We start from the raw sequence: 20,094 nt of genomic DNA, 5'->3' as shown, positions 1-20,094 counted from the left end.
CAGATTCAAGTATCATTTCATTCATACAGTTTGGGCTTGTACAACTCTTACTGCACTGCACCTCTTCATCCTCCTGTAGTCATGGTAAACAGGATATGATTCAACGAAATGACATGACTAGTTGTAGCTAGAAAAGAAAAAAAAAGGGGGGGGGGGGGGATTCTTGGAAAACAGAGGCTTCCAGGCCTTGGCTTCAGAGCACTTCACTCCCTTCACGCAAGAATCCCTAGAATTGCATTTCACCTTGGGAATGACTGCAGTAGTTCCAAAACAAAGTGGGAGATTCTACCAGTCAGCTCTGTAAGACACGTTTTTAAAGCTATGGAGCAAGAAAAGCAAACTGGACATCTGCAAAGAACATTTACCTGCTGTTTTTCTTCCTTTCTTCTCTCTCTCTCTGTCTGATGTAAACACACTAATGGACACATGCTCACTAATAAACAAAGCAAAATATGTTTACAAGAAAAGACACACACACACACACACACACACACGCACGCAAGCACACATACACACACACACACACACACACACACACACACACACACACACAGAAAAATGAAAACAGAGTGAGATCAGCTGGTTGTGGGTGGCTTCAGCATATGTGTAATACTCTTACTGGCAGGTATTCCAACAAATTGCAGGACCGAATAAACACACTCTATGAGGTATGTGAATATTGCTAAGTTACAAAAAAAAAATCATCCAAAATACACTATATTGGCAAAAGTATTTGCTCACCTACCTTGATTCACATACTGTATGAACTTCAGTCACATATCATTCTTAATGCATAGGGTTTAATATGATGTCGGTCCACCCTTTGCAGTTATAGCAGCTTCTACTCTACCGGGAAGGCTTTCTTCAAGGTTTAGGAGTGTGTTTATGGGAATTTTTAACAATTCTTTCAGAAGCACATTTGTGAGGTCACACACTGAGGTTGGACACGGAGGCTGGCACTCAGTCTCCGCTCTAATTCATCCCAAAGGTGTTCTATTGGCTTGAGATCAGGACACTGTGCAGGCCAGTCAAGTTCATCCACAAAAAACATGTCATCCATGTTTTTATGGACCTTGCTTTGTGCACTGGTGCACATTCATGTTGGAACAGGTAAGGGCCATTCCCGAAGTCCATCAGTTCCAGTGAAAGGAACTCTGAATGCTTCATGATTAACCAAGAGATTTCGGACAATTCCATGCTCCCAACTTTGTGGGAACAGTTTGGGGATGGCCACTTCCTGTTCCAACATGATTGTGCACCAGTGCACAAAGCAAGGTCCATAAAGACATGGATGAAAGAGTTTGGTCTGGATTAACTTGACGGGCCTGCATAGAGTCCTGACCTCAAACCAATAGAACACCTTTAGGATGAATTGGAGTGGAGACTGAGAGCCAGTCTCCTCATCCAACATCAGTTAAGGGAATAGCCAACATCAAGCTACAGTGTATAATTTCAGCACTATCAAGAGATATTGGAATGGAATTGTGTTCCTTCAAAGATTTAAAGAAGTATTCAAAAATATCACCTTTTAATGGGAGTTTTGGTTTTGTTGCATAATGGTCTGGTCTCTGAAATAGTGACTATATGCTTACAACTTCGCTGTCCCTTTTTCCTGATTTATGTGTTTTCGGGCTGCTTTTGTTTCACCTTAACTCGTTGAACAACAACTACAGTTGCACAAGGCTATTGATGCCCTTGAATCCTCTACCAGCAGAAATCTTGTAGGATTTGCAATTTACAATAATTATGTTGTATATGGAAAAGAGGATGACATTTTAGCTACAGTATAATGAGAATGAATTGATTATAGCATATTGCAATGTAGCCTAAAGAAATCTCCACTGGTATTCAACTACTGTTTTTCTAACACAATTTTAAGCAGGTATATAGGGTGTATGATCTCTTCACATAGACAAATGTGAAGACAAATGGTTGAAAAAAACCCCAACAAATACACCCAAAGCTGAAAACTCTTCGCAGGAGGGGACATGAAATAACTGTTAGAACTACGTGACTACATGCACAGACTATGTGACAGTATGCACAAAATGAAAGCAGTCATAGAACCACAGCCATCCTATTTGTGTGTGTGTGTGTGTGTGTGTGTGTGTGTGTGTGTGTGTGTGTGTGTGTGTGTGTGTGTGTGTGTGTGTGTGTGTGTGTGTGTGTGTGTGTGTGAGTGTGGGTGTGTGTGTGTGTGTGTGGGTGAGTGTGGATGAGTGGAAGAGACTGTGTGTCTGTGTGTTACTATTCCTCTAACTCCTCTAACTTACAGCAGTGTGACAACATGCAGACTGTGACCGCATGTACAAATTCAAATGAAAGTAAACATAGAACCACAGCTTTCCTATTTGTGTGGAAATAGGCTGAACTAGTTCACTGAAATCTTTCCACACTGTTGAAAAATCTGTACAGAGTACAGTATCCTCACCACATTTACATGTGTTCATTTTGCAGATGCTTTAATCGAAAGTGACTTACAAGGGCTATTTTCATCAGGACAACAGAGTGCGGTGGCGAATCACATGCAAATCGAGAAAACACTTGCAAAAAGACAAAGCACAAGCAACTTCAGAAAACATCTTCATCAATTTGACAACAACAAAAATTGTATAATGGTCCTACAGGCGGACTAAACCATTTTGCATTTTAGCAAGGGGTGTGAATGAATTACATTTGTGTGAATTACATTTCATTTACATTCATTATGCCATTTCATTTAGAAATGGAAATATTAAGGAAAAATAAAATATATTCCAGACTTTTCAAATGCCTTCTCTCCCCCTGGGGCCCTAGTAATCAGTGATGTGATTAATCATTTCATGAGTAAATAGATAAAGTACAGCTTCCCTAATTGACAGTTGAGAGGTGTGTATCAGGGGTGGAGAGCTTTTGTCCTTGATGTAGCTTACCCTTTGCAAGATATTGCAACCATGTCATGGTTTATAGCCTCACAGGGGTAGGCAACCTGCGGCCCTAGGGCCACATGCTGCCTTTTAGCTCCTCTCTAGTGGCTTTCTCCAAAAATTGTTACAAATATTTATAACAATTTCATATAGTCGTTAAGCTTCAATGCTGTCCCAACAAAACATTAACAGTTAGTGGAAATATTACTGTACTCTTTTAAACTTTTAAACTTGATTTCTTTTAAACGGTTCTGCTATTTTGTGGCCCAAGAGTGACTTAGACTTAATGCTATTTCTGGTTTAAAAAAAACAAACAAAAACAAACTGGCTCTTTCAAGAGAAAAGGTTGCTGACCCCTGGCCTAGCACAATGTAGGCTAACAAATAACAAATAATAAATATTCCTCTTTACGAGAAAAACTAACATCAAATGCGTTTCGATATTAGACCTACCATGTTCAAATATACAGACACAGAATAACCTCTTGAAGAACTTACAATTCCTCTCAGAAGTCCACATCTTAGACGCACGCTGCAATGATACCCCGCCCGCAGGCAACGACCAATGGGATATTGGATTGGTGGCGAGAGGTACTATTTAGGAACCGAATTTCTACAGCGAGTGTCAGATATCAATACTGTTCACGCGAGTTTGCTGGTCAGAGGACTACTCCAACACACTCACAGTTTGTTGAATTGCTATATAGCCCTCGTCAACAAAGTCGTTCGATAAACTCAAGGGTGAACAGCACAGAAATTAGTTTCAAAGACATGAAATTGCGGTTCCACCAATGTCTTTTCTGGCTCGTTCTCAGTTGCACTGTTCTTGACGTTACTTCTTTGGAGGACGTACTTTCCGAGTCAAACTTTGGTAAGTGTGTAAAGTGCCGTACCTTATATGCTAACATATGTTTTAGTATAGTAGTGAGATTATTTTACTCAGTTTGAATTGATAACTTGTCTGCGTAGCCTAGTATATTTCTGTCGTGTACATTGGTGTGTCTTGACATGTTTGTGCGTAATTGCGTCTGTAGTAGGCTACATTTCCGTGTCCTGAAAGTATCCATTTGGTAAACAATTAAGTGTCATAACATCTCTGTCGTCTCTGTGAATGACGACGTAGACTCATTAATATGGCTCGCTACAGCGCGCTATCATTCACCTGTCCAAAGGGGAGGGCTTTCAATCAGATGGGTAGCTCGTTTACAACTCGGTTTACTTCTGATCAAAAGGTCAACACAATGTCACGTTTTGCAATATTAGCTTCCTGTGAAGAGAAGCGGGTAGATAAGGTTACAATATTGTGAATTACAGTCTGGCACAGGGTCAAACGGTCAAAGTCATGCTGCAGAACTGCCCTTCAAAATCTGTCCCTGTTTCAGAGTCGGCAATAGAAACTATTGTTAAGAAAAATGTTGCTAAAATGAATGCTGCTTAATGGTAAATCCAAGATGTATAATTTGTGTTTGCAGACGACTTTTTGGAACCTTTGAAGAATTTGTTTACTTTGCAAGATGCTAATGGTCCACAAGTCAAATTTTCTCTGCGAAAACCAAACCAGCCAGATGATGATAACTGCTATATTGTTCCTGGCAAGCCAGAGTCCTTGTCTGATTGCACTTTTAATTCAACCGCCAAAACCTTCTTGGTGATTCATGGATGGACGGTAAATAGCCACTGCATGTCTGATGTATTTCCATTATTTGTACCATGTCTATCTATGCACTGTCCAGTTCGTCGGTACTGACAGCACCCCCTGACATTTCTGTATCCTCAGGTGAGCGGACTGTTTGAGAGCTGGGTGGCAAAGTTGGTGGCTGCACTTTATGATAGGGAGCAGAGTGCTAATGTCATAGTTGTGGACTGGCTCAGCACAGCCCAAAATCACTATGTCATCGCTGCACAAAACACCAAGAGTATTGGAAAAGGGATTGCTCAGTTCATTGACTGGATGGAGGTATGTGTGTGATTTTGATGAATCAATAGTCATGCCCTAATATTAGCTTTTTAGAAGACAGTAACTCAGTTTTGTTGTACTTTTTTTGTGAAATCTTAGGAGACAACGAATATTCCACTGGAAAACGTTCACCTTATTGGCTACAGTCTTGGTGCTCATGTTGCAGGATTCGCTGGAAGTCATACCTCCAACAAGGTTGGACGAATCACTGGTGCGTATGAATTTCTAATCTAAACATTAGTCACAGGTCACACTATGTTCGCTGGAGATATGATTGTTTTGTTTTTAACATTGATGTAGGCCTAATAAATCAAATATTGAAATGTAAAACATTTTTCTGCAGGTCTTGACCCCGCAGGGCCAGACTTTGAAGGGGTTCATGCCCACAGACGTCTCTCACCCGATGATGCCCATTTTGTTGATGTTCTCCACACTTTCACTCGTGGCACGCTCGGTCTGAGCATTGGCATCGAACAGCCCGTGGGCCACGTTGACATTTATCCCAATGGGGGAGCCTTTCAGCCTGGCTGTAACCTGAGGGGTGCCCTTGAGAAAATAGCCAAATTTGGCATACTGGGTGAGAAAGACATGACAATGACAAGTTCTTAGCACCTAGACTATTTTCACCATCCACTTCAAATTCATGCAAATTCATTCCTGAAATACTTTTTGCTAATAGAAATCTTTCTCTATTCTCCTCCAAGCCATGAACGATGCCATTAGATGTGAACATGAGCGATCCATCCACCTGTTCATTGACTCCCTTCTGAACGAACAAGAGGCCAGCACAGCGTATAGCTGTGGAAGCAGTGATATGTTTGACCGTGGGATGTGCCTCAAGTGTCATAAAAATAGTTGTAACACCATTGGCTATGATGCTACCAAAGTCCGCAAAGCCCGCAGTGTCAAAATGTTCACAAAGACCCGTTCCTCCATGCCTTTTAGAGGTACAGTACATCTTATGCAACTGAAATTTCGAACATACTTCACATTACTTAAACTTGTGGTAATAAGACTGGTCTGCTGTTATTCATGTAAAGTCATGTCTCTTTTTCAGTGTATCACTATCAACTGAAAATTCATTTCTCAAGTAAGATCAACCAATCCGAGTTGGACCCTTCCCTCTCCGTTTCCCTCTACGGTACAAAAGGAGATGCTGAGAACCTCCCTCTTAATGTGTGAGTAGCTTTTTTGGTTTCTCCCTCACCCAAACAAAAACTTAGCGATAATCAGCAAGAAAACACAAGCTTACCTTTTTCCAAGTTAAAATGTTCATTTTGATCTACATGCTTGTAGCACATATATATATACTGTAGGTATATTTATGTTAGGTCACAGTGTAGAGATATGACTACTGATCTTCTCTGTCAATAGAGGCATTCACTTTGCAACGCTTTGCAGAGGTAACACTTTGTTTGGAGTCAAAAAGTTAGACATGATGATGACAGGATGTTAGTCAGACTGCTCTGTTGGACTGTGGAAATCACACAAGATCTTTTCCTCGCACAGGATGGAGAAGATTGCTGCCAATAAGACGCAATCTTTTCTTCTGGTGACCGAGAAGGACATTGGGGACCTTCTGATGCTCAAGTTCAGCTGGGAGGAGTCCACCAGCTGGTCTGCATCCTCACTCCTCCAGATGGTGTCATCGTGGTGGTCCGGTGACTCAGCCACCCCCAGCGTAGATGTCCACAAGATTCGAGTCAGAGTCGGAGAGACACAAAAAAAGTACGCTTTGATGTGTTTGATGCATCGTAATTCATTGAGCAATTCCAGCAACACAATGGCTGAAAACAAAACTGTGTCCAAGCTGACTGAAGTGTTTATTTTCCTTCATCCCTAACTTGCTTTTTTTTCTAGGATTGTTCTTTGTGTAAAAGATCCCAAAGCAGTAAACACGGCCCAAGAAGTTACATTTGTCAAATGCAAAGATGAGTGGAGAGGCTCATCACGAAAGTAAGTCGTTTTTTTATAAAAGATCGTTATAATTCAGTCTGCCTAGCTATTTTCAATCATGTTCTGATTTCATCTTTTTATAATTACAGGAAGACTCTAAAGAGCCACTGAAAGTTCCCAAAAGGAGGATTCAGGTGTTGCTAGAGAAACGTTCTCATTAAAGATGCAGTCTGCGATTTGGTTTGAGCTTCCTGAAAGGATTTGGATATTAGAGCTCAACAACCAATCAGATTACACCACTCCCTACTGTACTCCTTATGCACCATTTTGATTGGCTGGGATTATTTATGACTCGGTTCGAGCCACGATGTTTGATTCCCATTGACCGGGGCAGCACATGAGTTATTTGTTTTTGCACAAGAACTGAACGGACCTACGAGGGGACTGTGAGGAACAATTCACAGAATTTGACTAAACGTTTATGGGACTATAATCGCGGACTGCACCTTTAATAGTCATACATTTATTTATGATGCTGTTATTTATTTATTTTTATTCTGCAAAGCAAAAGCAAATACATACTGTATTACATCCTAATCTCATTGTGTTGTTTATAGAATGTACAGCAGTTGCTACTATTTAAAAAAAAAGTGAAAGCGTGTTACAAGCACTGCCTTTGTGACAGACGGCCAGGTACAATGAACACATTATATATTGCTTTAATTCTATTTTTTTAATCCAAATCTCTGGTTAGTTTATATAAATTTATAAAATAAGTATGCACCAATTTATATATCACCAAATGTATGGATGTGTGATTTTTTTATGTAGTTGTCAACTAGGACATCTGATTAAATTACACACACATTTATTCCAAAGCACTTGTGCAGGTGCTATATTTTTTAAGCCTGTGAATAAATGTTAAACTCTACAGTACGTTGCCAAATATAGAATGCAAATCTCATCAAATATTATTGAGTTTTCTCAGTAAAACGTAACTTTTCTGCCCAGGGAATTCTTCTGAACCCATTTTCAGAGAGCAAATCATTAGACAGTTTCCCTAATTGCCTTATAATACAACACGGTAATACTTGGCAGATAAATGTCATTATCCATAAAGTATGATGTCTGTACAGTATACATGTCTAATCACTGTAAACTCATGTTGTAGTCTCATGTCATGTTAAGTGTTACGCAGTACTTGTAACTATGTACATAAATGTTTTAATAGTATTATTTGGAATGCTTCTATAAAGTGTTTCAGTACTGTAACCGTTATATTCTTAGTTCCACTCAATCAATGATACAAACAGAACATGCATTGCACTTTAAAACCTAGGTGTACGTTAGATGACGTTAGAACGAATAGATGTATTTTTATTGTTCAAGAGGGTCAATGACCTGCTGGTAACTGGTTTACATGGTACAGAATATTAATGCATATTTATGTGTTTTTTTATTGTTTTATTTTTGGTATTCATAAAAATATGAAAACATTAACCATTTTGATGCACATACTGTATACATAATGTAAATAGAGATACTGTAATAAACTAACTTTTCTGTATCTAAATCTAAACATGTGTGTCATGGGTTTGTTTGTGCTTGATATGTGTATGCAGAATTTCATATTGAAATACATACATTAAAGTAATGTTTTTACTTTATTATCCATGTTTACTTTATTTGACTATGAGAGTAATCTCATTGTAAACAAAATGTCAAATACGTTCAGGGGTCAGCAATGTTGGTGCATCAATAAGATTACATTTGAAACATTTGAAGTCAGAAGTTAATGTTAGAATGATGAGCAGGGGCAAGATGACAGCTACAAGCAAGGAATCCAACTGATGCATTACTTTAACTTTCCATTGCATCCTTATGTAAAGTTATCCCCCTGAAAACAACTGCTTCTGGCATCTCAATAATTTACAACTAACTTTAGATGTTTGCTCAAACATGGTTGATTCTCACTAGAAATCAGGTATTTTCTATCAGCTTACTTTACTAACAGCCACAAATGAACCGCTAATGCATGGGTGCAGGTGAAAAGTGCACAAACATCTTTCTCTGGCTGGCTTGTCATACATATCTATGAAGACACTGAGTAGAATTGCGTCGAAGGCTCTTGGGGCAGTACAACGTGGAAACCTGGATGACAGTCAAGACTCAAATTAGACATCAAGTTCAAATAGCTCCGCAAGGACAGCCTGATGGGAGGCTTGAGATGCTTGGAAGCCTGTGTGCAGAAGAGTTCAAACAGTGTCGAGGCATGTTTGGACAGATGGGACTCAACCTGGGATCAGCTTCATTTAGCCAGGCCAGCTCACTAACAGTAGAAAGACAATAACAAGCTGGGAGATGTTTTTCCATCCTCAAAACTTTTCTGCAAAGGGTTTGGGGATTAATTCACAGCGCTCTGAATCAGTAGAAATTATGCAGAACGTACAGTCAAGTTTGCTTTTGGCAGAGCTGTAGGTTGATAAAATGGCTGCATTACGCGGTCATGTTCACTCATGACAGAGGTGGCAAGGCAGGAAGGGAGGCTTTCTGTTTACTCAGTGTCATCTATCTCCAAGGGACGTCCAAACACAAGCACAGTGCCAGCCATAACAGCAGAGAGCGTGAGGATGGCCAAAAGAATAGCCCACCAGTGTGCCTAGGGAGAAATATAAGTACAATTCTTATAACTGTGCAAGACAAAAAATGTGAAATACACTTTAAATAAACAAATAGTAGTGTTTCATGGTGACAAGTGTGAGACAAAACGTGTTCATTAAAAACAAACAGTGTGTTGAGTAATTCAGTTGTCATGTTCAGTTTTGTCGTGTTTATCAAAAACTGATGAGGGTTCAATCAAAAGAAGATGAAATGCAAATGTGGTTATACATCTACAGTATCTGTTTATATTCAGATATGAACATACCACCATCCAGTCACCAAGGTCATCAAAATCATCCAGATGAAGAAAGGCATTCTTGAGCCTTGCTATTGGCCCATCCGCATCCAACAGTCGGCAGATTTGGAACTTGTCGCAGTAGCCTTGGTTCCCTGAACAGGGAGCTCCAGCCACTAAGGCCACACGTTTTCCCCGAAATTGTTTTGCTAGGACAGAGGAGGTAGTGCTCGCACATGTTTTGGGTTTGTCTGGCAGTAAAGAAAGATGGGAAAAGAACCATTTTTTTCACTTCACGCTTTTCCTGAAGTTGCCTGGTGTTTTTCTCGAATTGTTATTCTGTTGGATCGTTTATGCTAAACGATAAACACGTTCAGTCGATGAAAAAAAAAGAAAATACACACTTACTTATTTGCTGACAACACATGTGGCATTTCTCTCTCATGGACTCTCCTGGACAGTCACACTGCTCCAGGCCGTACTTTGCACAGAGAGACAGAGAGCACTCCTGAGACAAATAGAAAGGATGATTTAGGGAGCTCTGTGGGGGGTGCAGCTCTCTTACAGTCTTTCGTTCAGGAAATACAGAAGAATGTGGCTGGAAATGCTGCCAGGTTACAGAATTTCCTCGCATGGCTCTGTTCTTTTCGTGGGTTACACACAGGAAGGCATGCCTATGATTCTCCAGAGGGTGATATATGAGAAATGTACAGTACAGTGTGGTTTCTGAGAACTGTTCTCCTCTCTCTCACACCAACGGCGTTCGCCAAGTCCCTCATTCATCGTCTCGATGGGTGATACAATGGACAGAATTCAGCTAAAAAACAAACACATGCAGCTACACACTGTGAACATTCACTCTCTGTTTGAAAGGGCTTCCCTTTGGAAACGGTATAGCATTTCAAACACAGCATGTGAGTTGTGTTTCTAATTAGTAACCAAGCATTCTTACATAGCCTTTTCTCATGTTTGACTCTTTCCCACATGTTGTGAAACCCCCTAATTAAAACTTTAATGTCCATTATTGTGACTGGCACACTGTGACCATCGGCCTTCATCACATTCCAACGTACCCCTTTTAGACAGATGCGTGTGCCCAGACTGCAGACGGTCATGTTGGCTTTGGGACGAGGAGCAGGGCAGCGTGGAGAGGCCCCCGAGCACTCGCTCTTCATCTCACACTCTGACTCATCCTCACATGCCGTGCCTTGGGCTTTGAAGTCACATCTTGGGCTGCAGCAGAGGCCTTGGCTGGGACTGCAGTTTTTTTTTTAAGCAAAAGGGTTCGGCGTGGAACTTTAGAAGGATTAGTAAAGGCATGCACAACACCACCGTTTGCCATTACCATAAAGCACTGCCAAAAGTTGTCAGTTTCAGACTCTCTAATCCAAAGTGACTTACAGTATTGTGAAAGCATGCATCTTTATCAGTACTTGGACAGCGAAAGACTTGACCCCTTAACCCCAACATCTCTTGTGCCATGTTTTTCCTACTCAGCTACTGGAACAAATACTTGAACTGCAAAAATCTCTTTCAAAACCTCAGTTAACCTGAAGGGAAATAATAATAATAATACCAATGATGCTAACAGCACAAAAGAGGAACATTTAATTAGCACAAGTTCTCCTATGGAGTCCTTTGATAATACCTGCAAAGTTTATTTGGTTTCAGCCGACACTGTACTGCCAGTGACTCCTTAGAGCTGTAACAGCATGGGTCCGAGTCGTTGTGGCCCACGTCACACTCTTCTCCCTCTTCCACGATCTGGTTTCCACAGATGGGCTGATCGCTGACTAACAGCAAGACAGAGCATGCACACGGACGCCTCTTAAGAGTTGGACAAGGATGAGTCGTAAAACAAAAAAAAATAACAAGCTCCGACATAACCTCAAGGCGCTCAAAGATCTCAGACAGATAAGCCACGAAATAAAACAGCAAATCCGCCCCAAGGGAGAATCGTCTCCTCGCTCTCTCACCAACAAAGCAGTCGTCCTTCTTGGTCCTCAACGTTTGGCCAATGCGCTGGAGGCTGCAGGGGGAGAATTTGTCATTGTTCTCCTGCACCTCGTTGCTTGCGTGAGGAAACATCAGGTATCTGCCTTTGCCTCCTTCCGAGCCCAGGCTCCCACAAGCCGGGCCTTCGTCATGCTGGGACCAAGACAGAGGAGGGTGCATATTAGGGTGAGGTGTTTTTCTTTGAATGAAAACATTCTTTGGGCCTTGCTTAGGGAAAAAAAGCTGTTAATTAAATATACTCTCTTGTCCAACAGCGAGACTAATAGCGTCTCTTTCAAACTATGAAAAGGGCAATTCAGCAGGGACAAGGTATCCTCAAGGACTTTTAGTGCAGTTCTTCAACGTGATTTACACCCTGAGGTTATTACAGGGCTAACAACCGAGAATCTGACCTCAGACAAGCCTAAAAAAGACACAACAAACCACTGGGACAGGTTACTGGGACTGGTTAACACCACCTGTTGTACATGTTTGTTCTACTGAACATATCTATTTTACATTTAAAAAAAACGAATGGACTGTTATGACACATTATACGATATACACAATATGCTTAAACATATGTTTAACAGATGTTTACTACAGGAATTCAGATCATATCAGACATGACTCTTGAATGGATATCAGTGCCAGTGTCCCTGGGCCTTGGATAAAATGTTCCCATAACTAAAAGATGTCAAGAGCGGCAGAGATAGCAACTCATTTATCATATCTTCTCGGGTGCCTTTGTCTTTTCTCAAGGGCATATGGGGTCACCTGCTCCTAATGTTTGTTTTGAAAACAGTGAGCCAACAATTGAAACAAAACCCGGATTAAAAGGTTGCTCCCATGGTGACTCATGGTATCACACAGAAAGGACATTGCTGAGGCCTCCTCAAGAACATCAAGTCCAATGGACAGCAGGCGAAGGGCTGTACAGCCCACATAAATCTCAGGTGAAGCCTCTCTCTCTGATCTCCACATGGTACTAAACTCAGTCTGGAAACACTGAAGGCATGTAAAGTCAGGTCATTCAGGTTTTGCTCGAGTCAGCCAAAAAGTCACTTAATTTATTAGGGTGGAGGGGGGGGGGGGGGGCAAAGAGAGAGAGAGAAAGAGAGAGGCAGAGAGAGAGAGAGAGAGAGCAGACAGCGGAACTAATTGACTCAGGAACGTAGAGCAAGTCTCCAAGCGAGCCTGCAGAGGGGTAACCATCATTCATGAGGAGAGGTGGCTGGCTGTGGTGTCAGTGGGTGAGGGGTCAGCTGTAAGTGGAGCGAGCTGGTTTGTGGTGGCCAGTGCTGGAGGTGGAATGGGTTTTTAGAATGGGTGACAGCTCCCGTTGAGGGGCATGCAAGCCTGCCTGCCCTTTTCATGAAGTCATTTTCACTTTGTGACCCCTTTACATAACAGGGAACAAAACAATAGAAGTGAAGGTTATGTTCTTGTTTAAAAATGATCATGGTGGGTGCATGATGGTGGTTCTACAAGGCAAAGCAAAGGAATTCTTTTGGGTGAATGCATGGATTTCTCCGATCTAAATGCCAACAAAGCACAGTGTTGGACCCATGTGGATTGAGAACGAGGCCAAAGGGCAAGCGCTGTTCTAACGGCAGACTTTTCACATGGAAACATTGCCTTTGTGCATGCACATGGCTTTGGGCAACACCCAGGACACCCCACCCCCTCCCCCACAACCACCCCTACCCGAGATCAGGACGCATTGTCACCAACTGAACTGTTCTACAGATTGCAGGACTTAGTGTCCCACATGCAGTAAGAGGGGTGGACAGGGGGGATAGCGAAACCCAAGGAGGCATGAGACTCACTGGAGATCCCAAACTATGACCCAGTTCATGGGCGAAAGTGAGCTGGATCTGTCTGGGCGGTAGATACTGGCCGTAGTTCTGCACGGTGATCAGGCCTGTGTTGAGGCTGGAGTTGCGGCCGTCCCTCAGAGTGGTGTGCTTGGAACATATCCCTCCCCAGTTACCTGCAAGATCAAAAAAAGTGGGGGGAAAAAACAGTCATGTGATGTTTTTCAACTCACTATTGACAACCATTTCCACTAAAACTCTGTCAGTACATTGTACATTAGGGGTGTGTGTCCTGATATTCTTCTATCTCCCTGTTTTGCACATGTTACGTAACAACCCAAAGACTTCTGTCCCTCTTCTCATGAGCAAACATCACCTGAAACGCCGCTCTCCAATTTCAGCGAAACACATCCCCCAGACTTATATAATGGTTAGGTTTGCTAACCTCAGGATTACAAACAGCTGGGCTTTTTCACACGTGAACACTGCTGCCTTTAAGTCCCCTGGCCCAAAGGGCTCCCAGATGGGAAGAATGGCTTGCTGTGTGAGAGGCTGTGGCCCTGGACAATCCGTCAGCCTATCAGAACTAACTGCCCTATGTTGACCAGATTTCCAGGGCAGAATGCGTGGAATGTGCAGTGCATTGTCAACCTTGGAACTCAACCTTACGTAAAAAAAAAAGCCACAAACGCCACAGAGATATTGTACATACATAACCAAAATATTTGAATCACTTATTTTTTATGACACTTACCAATAGGCTAAGCATTCTAATGAGATTCCTGTACAAGGAATTGTACTGTACGTCAGCAAAACATGACAACAACTGTGTAAAGTGAGCAATGTTAATCATTCACCTGTTACATAGAATATCTGCTATGTTTAGAGAGCACTGGTTTTGTGGAGCTTCATGGGTAAATTGGAGACCAAAGCATTCACTGCCTCTTTCGTAATATGACAGGAGAAACCCTCAAGGAATGCAGGGGAGCTGGGACATGGGTTTCTATGGCCTGGCGAACTCTGTGACAAAGCAACAAGAGGCATGCTCTTACAAGTTCTTGTAGTGGTCATGGTGGAGATATGCACTGATTTCTTCAAACCTCAACTCTCCCTTTGGCTCATGCACTAGGCTGCAGGCCATGGCAGTGGACTGTCAAGAATGCTGGTTTTATCTGATAAGGGTTACACAATTACATTTATTTGAATGACTCACCTCAGTCATTAAAACACTCAGAGGGAGAATGAACACATAAACATGCAGATTAATCAGTGTGTCAGTGGGCAAAGAGGAGTAATGAGTTCAGGTATGCTATAGCTACAGTGAAAATGTTTTCTACGGAAGCCATGACTGGCGCATGTTTAATCAACTCAGCCATCTCTTGGAATCACCAAGGGGACTTCAACTTCAAAGACCCAACCAGAGAGGGCATCATCCTTGTCAAACGGCAGTCCTTTACAGCCACTGAGCTCATGTTTAAGTTGTGGTTTTCCCTTTCAAAAATTGCCACAGAGTCTCCACCCACCTCAGGAGCTATATTAGGCCAATTTTCCATCAAGCTCAGGCCAAGCCATTTTTGTCACTGGGAGAGCTTTAAGCCAGAGGCTGGCAAGGCTACTCCACAATGGGATGCAGCTTTAGGATCACAACAAAGCCAGGTTCACTCTGAATAGTAGGTCAGCCGTAATGAAAGGGTGGCGAGCTTACGGTTTCAGCGATACAGTGCAGATTTGCTCTAAGCCCCCCCCCCCCATCCCCCTCAATGGTTATAGTTCCTATGTTCTAAAGTTGAACATTTCCTTTCTTCTTCCAAAAACAAATAAGCATGTTTGAAAACTAATAAACAAAGTGTGGCGAGATACTGAGAGCCATGGGGAGTCCACAGCACGGGGGTCCCAGAAGAAGCCAGTTCACTGAGGACAAGGTTACAACTGTAGCAACAAATGATCTCCTCTTTTTAGCAACCATGCGGTTTCCACAAGCACAACAACATTTTCCTCGAGATCCTGCAGTGACTGCAAATCAGTTGCCCACCATTTACCTTTTGGATGACATAGGTGGCCTTGTGTGTTGAAATGTACATACTTGTTGAACCTAGCTAATCTCATGTGAGATGTCTCCATGGAGACAAATCCAAGTGGTGGAATGCAACCACTAGCTACTACCCAGCCAGCGTACATGGTGGTGGTGGTGGTGGGTGAGAAACATGGGGGGTTGGGCCGAGAAAAGATGCCGAGTTCTTTCGTCACATGGCTGTATTTAAGTGGCCTCACACCCCTCTGCACAGCCAATCCAGAGCCACGCAGCTGACAATGTGATGGCAACATTCAAGGAGTGCAGCCTACTTTTCTTATCCTACACAGCCCCCAATCCCACCCTCCACACCCCCACAACAACAACACAGTCTACTTTGTCACTTGACATGTGGGATGCCAGTGATATTCAAAGCCTTGCTACCAGTCTCAGACTGTGTTGGAATGTGAATACTTTCTTTGTCCTGGCAAGTCAATGCCACGAGTCCAGGCATTTTGGAATGTACGGATGTTGATAAAAATGTAATAATACTTTCAGACGTAGGAGTGAACAGAAAGTTCCCTGGTCAGGAAATGATATCAGTGTCTTTGGGCGTTTGTCTGGTAAGGCCCATCCAGTGTTCTGTGCACGGCGTACCAATGAGCTGCCATTGAGGTTTGTTGTGGCACATGTTCGTTCACTTGATCTCCATTGAAAATCAATTCTTATGGAGCTAAACAAAGAAAAAGTTCACAGCTTCATTCAAATTAACACCACAACAAGTCAAGAGCAAGACTTCTAGGAAAAGCTATTGAAAAGCAGTGTCCATTTGAAAAAAGACAAAATTGAAGAGACTATCATTCTAGCTGTGTGAGGACAAAACTAGAGTGCATATTTGGAAAAAAACACTACATGTGGTGGAGGCTGCATGGCAGTTGGAAGTGGGCGTGGGAGAAGGGGCTAATTGTTAACAGAGGTGTCAGTCAATGAAATCAGATGTCTGTTAAAGCGTGTCATAAATCCACGGAGGATGTCGTTCCAGTGGTTTTAAAACAACTACAGGGCACAATTTGGCATGAAGCAAAATAAGGACCTGAAATCTCAGTTTTTGAGGAGTAATTGCAACCTGTTGTGGGGTATTTCATAAAGTTAACAGTTCGAAGGGCAATGTTTATTTGCTTTTTTTTGTCAGGGTGTATTTGAAAGTACATACAGTATCTAATCTTTTGTAAAGAATACACTGAAGAACAGAAAATGTATATAATTTGTAACTTTCCTGCCATTTTCTCATCCGATGATAACTGTTTATCTGCAATGACAATGCATACCTTCAACTGCAACTAACCTTTAACTTAAATACACCTTTGGAATGTGACTTCAATGGACTTCATCTATACCCATTACATCTGGCTATCTGGTGTGCATTCATATATGTTTTGCTTATTTCCCCTTAGGAATCAACAAAGTATCTATCTATCTATCTATCTATCTATCTATCTATCTATCTAATCTATCTACCATTGATTCCCTTAGCCAAACACTCACCTCTTCTTGGTTATCCTAACTGTCTCTCCCCACGGCAAATGTAGCTTGGAGGAAGACATTGCTTATCTTCTTGACTCTACCCATACAGAGCAGGGATGACAATGTTTGCTTTGTCTGTGTACTGGCTGACATTTAGACTAGATCATTTCAATTAGCAATTTACTTACAATACATTGTGCAGCATTTTCATCCACTTCCTGGACACTCACTTTTTAACAGTCAAACTAAGGTTCTCTTGTGTGACAGCAAACTCATGGTGAAGTGGGTACATCTATGACCTTAACATGATGACCAATATTAATGTGATTGATTTAGCCGAAATAAAAACATTTTATAGTATGGTAAAGTATGTTATAGATTGCAATTGCACTATTGTGGCAAAAAATCTAATGTTACAATACAGTAGGGTCGTTATGACAGTGGTAACTGTGTGGCACAAATCAATTGGAGAACACATCACCTCTTGCAAGTGCCATCTATGCAAGTCTTTTCCTATATTCAATATAAGTTACAGGAGATGATGTCGTAAGGTATCTCAAAAATGCTTCATTTATTTTCAAATCAGAACACAACCCAGAATCATGTCAAAAATGGATATAAATCCCTGATGATTTAACAAAAACAATAAACGTGGTGCTTAATTATTTTAAGATGAGGCAAATAAAGTACCAGTCCCACACATAAATTAATAAAGGCAATAAAAAAGTGGATCTATTCATTCTGCTGTCTGCCCTGCCAGTAAATTTCCTACATCCTGTTTTTCCAAGTGTTTTGTGGAAAGTGGAAAGTTTCTGAGCGGGCTTTGAGTTTGCGGGGGGTTGGGATTAGATGAGGAACTAGCGTGTTGGCGTCCCCCCTGGTAATGTGTCAAGGACAGAGGTGGACAAAGGGCAGATACCAAAGCTTTAAGTCTATCGCTTAACGGCTGTTAAGTGTGACCTGATTCATAAGGGCCTCTCACGTGTGCTATGTTATATCGTTAACGATGAAGACGTCCACCCGTCAGCTTTTCAGCTCAGGCTTTTTGTTGTGGTGTGTGTGCTGTTGCGTGTTGTGTTGTGTGTGAGTGCTGTTGCCATTGTCTTACCGGTCTTTCCCTCCCACGCAAGTCCCAGCACTCCACTGTAGTCACGGTTGGTCAGCAGGTAAGACAAGCAGTAGTTTCCCCAGTTGGTCTCTGAATAGAGGCTGAGCAGTTTTTCCGGCCCAATGAATGGTCGATTCATGGGGTTGCCTGGCTCTTCTTTTGTCATCACCTGAGAGACGTTGAACAGGAAAATTACATGCTGTATATCTGCACACAGACTGCATATCTCCTTATTGCCGCATTATGTCTGTTAAATGCATTTGTTGCACCTCTTTGGGCCCATACAGAGTAATTTCATTCAATAAGCCTTTAAGCAACACATTCTAAAAGTGAACATATTCTAGGCATTAACACCAATATCATCTCAGCACAGCACAATCACCATTTTTTTAAGTTCAAATGAGAGAAAATCACATGTATGATGTGATACTGTTATGGCACTCACGCTGAGGGACTTCACTTTAAAGTTGATCAGCTTGACGCCCTCAAAGACTGCCTTGTCATAAATATCATTCACAGCTCTCATATAGGAGGCTACCTAAGAAGGAGAATAGTGAGAAATGGGTAAGAAAAATACATTTTGGAACATCTAATTGCCTCAGTGTGCTTATGAGACCATGATGATGACTTGTATGGTAGGAGCAGGCTTCACTCAAGTCCCTTTCTCACATGACTTCTAGAAGTCACCCGGACATATTTACCCGGGTAGAGGCACGACACGGACGTTTCCCACATGAGCTTTATGTCCGAGTGAGATACGGGTAATTGTGTTCACACTAGACCCGAGTTGGAGCCGCGAGGGGTGGGGCAATATCAGTACTTGCAGGGGGAGGGAGATGACGCTAAATAAATGCGTTGTTGTGCTGTGTTGCCTGGATGATGCGAACTTACATCAGATCCAAAACATCATGAAACAACAGAAGTAGTTAGCTCGCTAGTCAGCGGGAGCTAGCATAGAGGAAAAAATAGCTAACGCCAGGACCACAGTATAAACAAAGCTCTACTTCAACCCTCTCTGGTATAAACATCCAACACAACAAATTAATAGAAAATAATGACACACCTGGAAAATATAAACAGCACACAGAGGTCTGATGCTCCTTCCCAACTCCTTCAAAAAGCAACAATGCTAAATAACAGCGACGTTAACTATTAGCTGTTAATTGCTAACCACTAACAGCTAGTTGCAAGCTAATCGACAACACTTCAAGCTATTCACGTTTGCAAGGATAATCCTGCCTGTCCCGCAACAAACACAACAACGTGATTGCAGTTTAATTTTTTATTGTACGTACACAACAAAATGTCACTGTTTTCTGTACTCCGGTGTTCTCGTCTGTGTTCATACTCGTAGGGCAATGTTTATCGTTACCATGGCAATTTGTACTTTCTGCCTTGCGCTGCAAGCAGGCTGCAAGGGCGCATTTCTATACGTCATCGGTACGCCCCCCATCTCTACCCAGAACTGTGCCGGCTGCGTTCCCACCTAAGCGCACCCGGGTAACATCTAGAAGTAGTACTAGGGGGCTAGTAGGGTGAGTTCCGGGTAAGAAAATACCCGAGTTTTGCGTTCCCACATACAGCCACCCGTTTGATATCCGTTTGACATCCGGATATCTCGCTCATGTGGGAAAGGGACTTCAGTCTCTTAGGTTTGTTTTAGAGAGTGCTAGACCAACCCTATATGTTTACAAAGACAAGGAAAAAAGATCGCACTTTGCATTTGAACGTGTTTTTATTGCACAGACACGTTTCGGCTTAGCGCCTTCCTCAGTGTGCTCAAAAGCACACTGCACTCAAAAACACTTTGAGCAATAAAAACACGTCTGTGCAACAAAAACACGTTTAAATGCAAAGTGCAACCTTTTTTCCTTTTCTTAACCATCATGATGACCACAATGACATCCATTGGGATGACAGATAGTAGAACAGGTTTTTCAACCCTAGAAAATGAAATGGCACATGTGGGGTCCAATGTTCCTATA

At 42.0% G+C, this 20,094-nt stretch overlaps 2 protein-coding genes across 3 annotated transcripts in view; one reads left to right on the top strand and one right to left on the bottom strand.

Annotated features, from left to right (window-relative positions):
• The first annotated feature begins 3,541 nt into the window (after nucleotides 1-3,541).
• LOC134058317 (lipoprotein lipase) lies at nucleotides 3,542-8,337 on the top strand. Its single transcript, XM_062515578.1, has 10 exons — nucleotides 3,542-3,776; nucleotides 4,378-4,571; nucleotides 4,683-4,862; nucleotides 4,962-5,073; nucleotides 5,206-5,439; nucleotides 5,567-5,809; nucleotides 5,920-6,040; nucleotides 6,372-6,590; nucleotides 6,723-6,818; nucleotides 6,908-8,337. The coding sequence occupies exons 1-10, from the start codon at nucleotides 3,677-3,679 to the stop codon at nucleotides 6,927-6,929; spliced, it is 1,521 nt and encodes a 506-aa protein (XP_062371562.1). The 5' UTR covers nucleotides 3,542-3,676; the 3' UTR covers nucleotides 6,930-8,337.
• si:ch1073-396h14.1 (disintegrin and metalloproteinase domain-containing protein 10) overlaps nucleotides 8,198-20,094 on the bottom strand; it is a 20,078-nt gene continuing 8,181 nt past the window's right edge. The window contains exons 7-15 of one of the 2 annotated variants that reach the window (XM_062515576.1): nucleotides 18,555-18,647; nucleotides 18,110-18,278; nucleotides 13,479-13,642; nucleotides 11,631-11,802; nucleotides 11,303-11,447; nucleotides 10,728-10,911; nucleotides 10,063-10,162; nucleotides 9,685-9,905; nucleotides 8,198-9,417 (exon numbers count right to left, since the gene is read on the bottom strand). In XM_062515576.1, the coding sequence (XP_062371560.1) occupies nucleotides 9,313-9,417; nucleotides 9,685-9,905; nucleotides 10,063-10,162; nucleotides 10,728-10,911; nucleotides 11,303-11,447; nucleotides 11,631-11,802; nucleotides 13,479-13,642; nucleotides 18,110-18,278; nucleotides 18,555-18,647 (1,353 nt within the window). In that variant the 3' untranslated portion in view covers nucleotides 8,198-9,312. The other variant, XM_062515577.1, reaches the window with a different exon arrangement.

The sequence above is a fragment of the Sardina pilchardus genome, chromosome 15 (assembly GCF_963854185.1).
Source record: "Sardina pilchardus chromosome 15, fSarPil1.1, whole genome shotgun sequence".
In the NCBI taxonomy this organism is placed as follows: Eukaryota; Metazoa; Chordata; class Actinopteri; order Clupeiformes; family Clupeidae; genus Sardina; species Sardina pilchardus.
The sequence above is the reverse complement of the archived record's forward strand: the minus strand, read 5'-3'. Positions and strand labels throughout refer to the sequence as shown.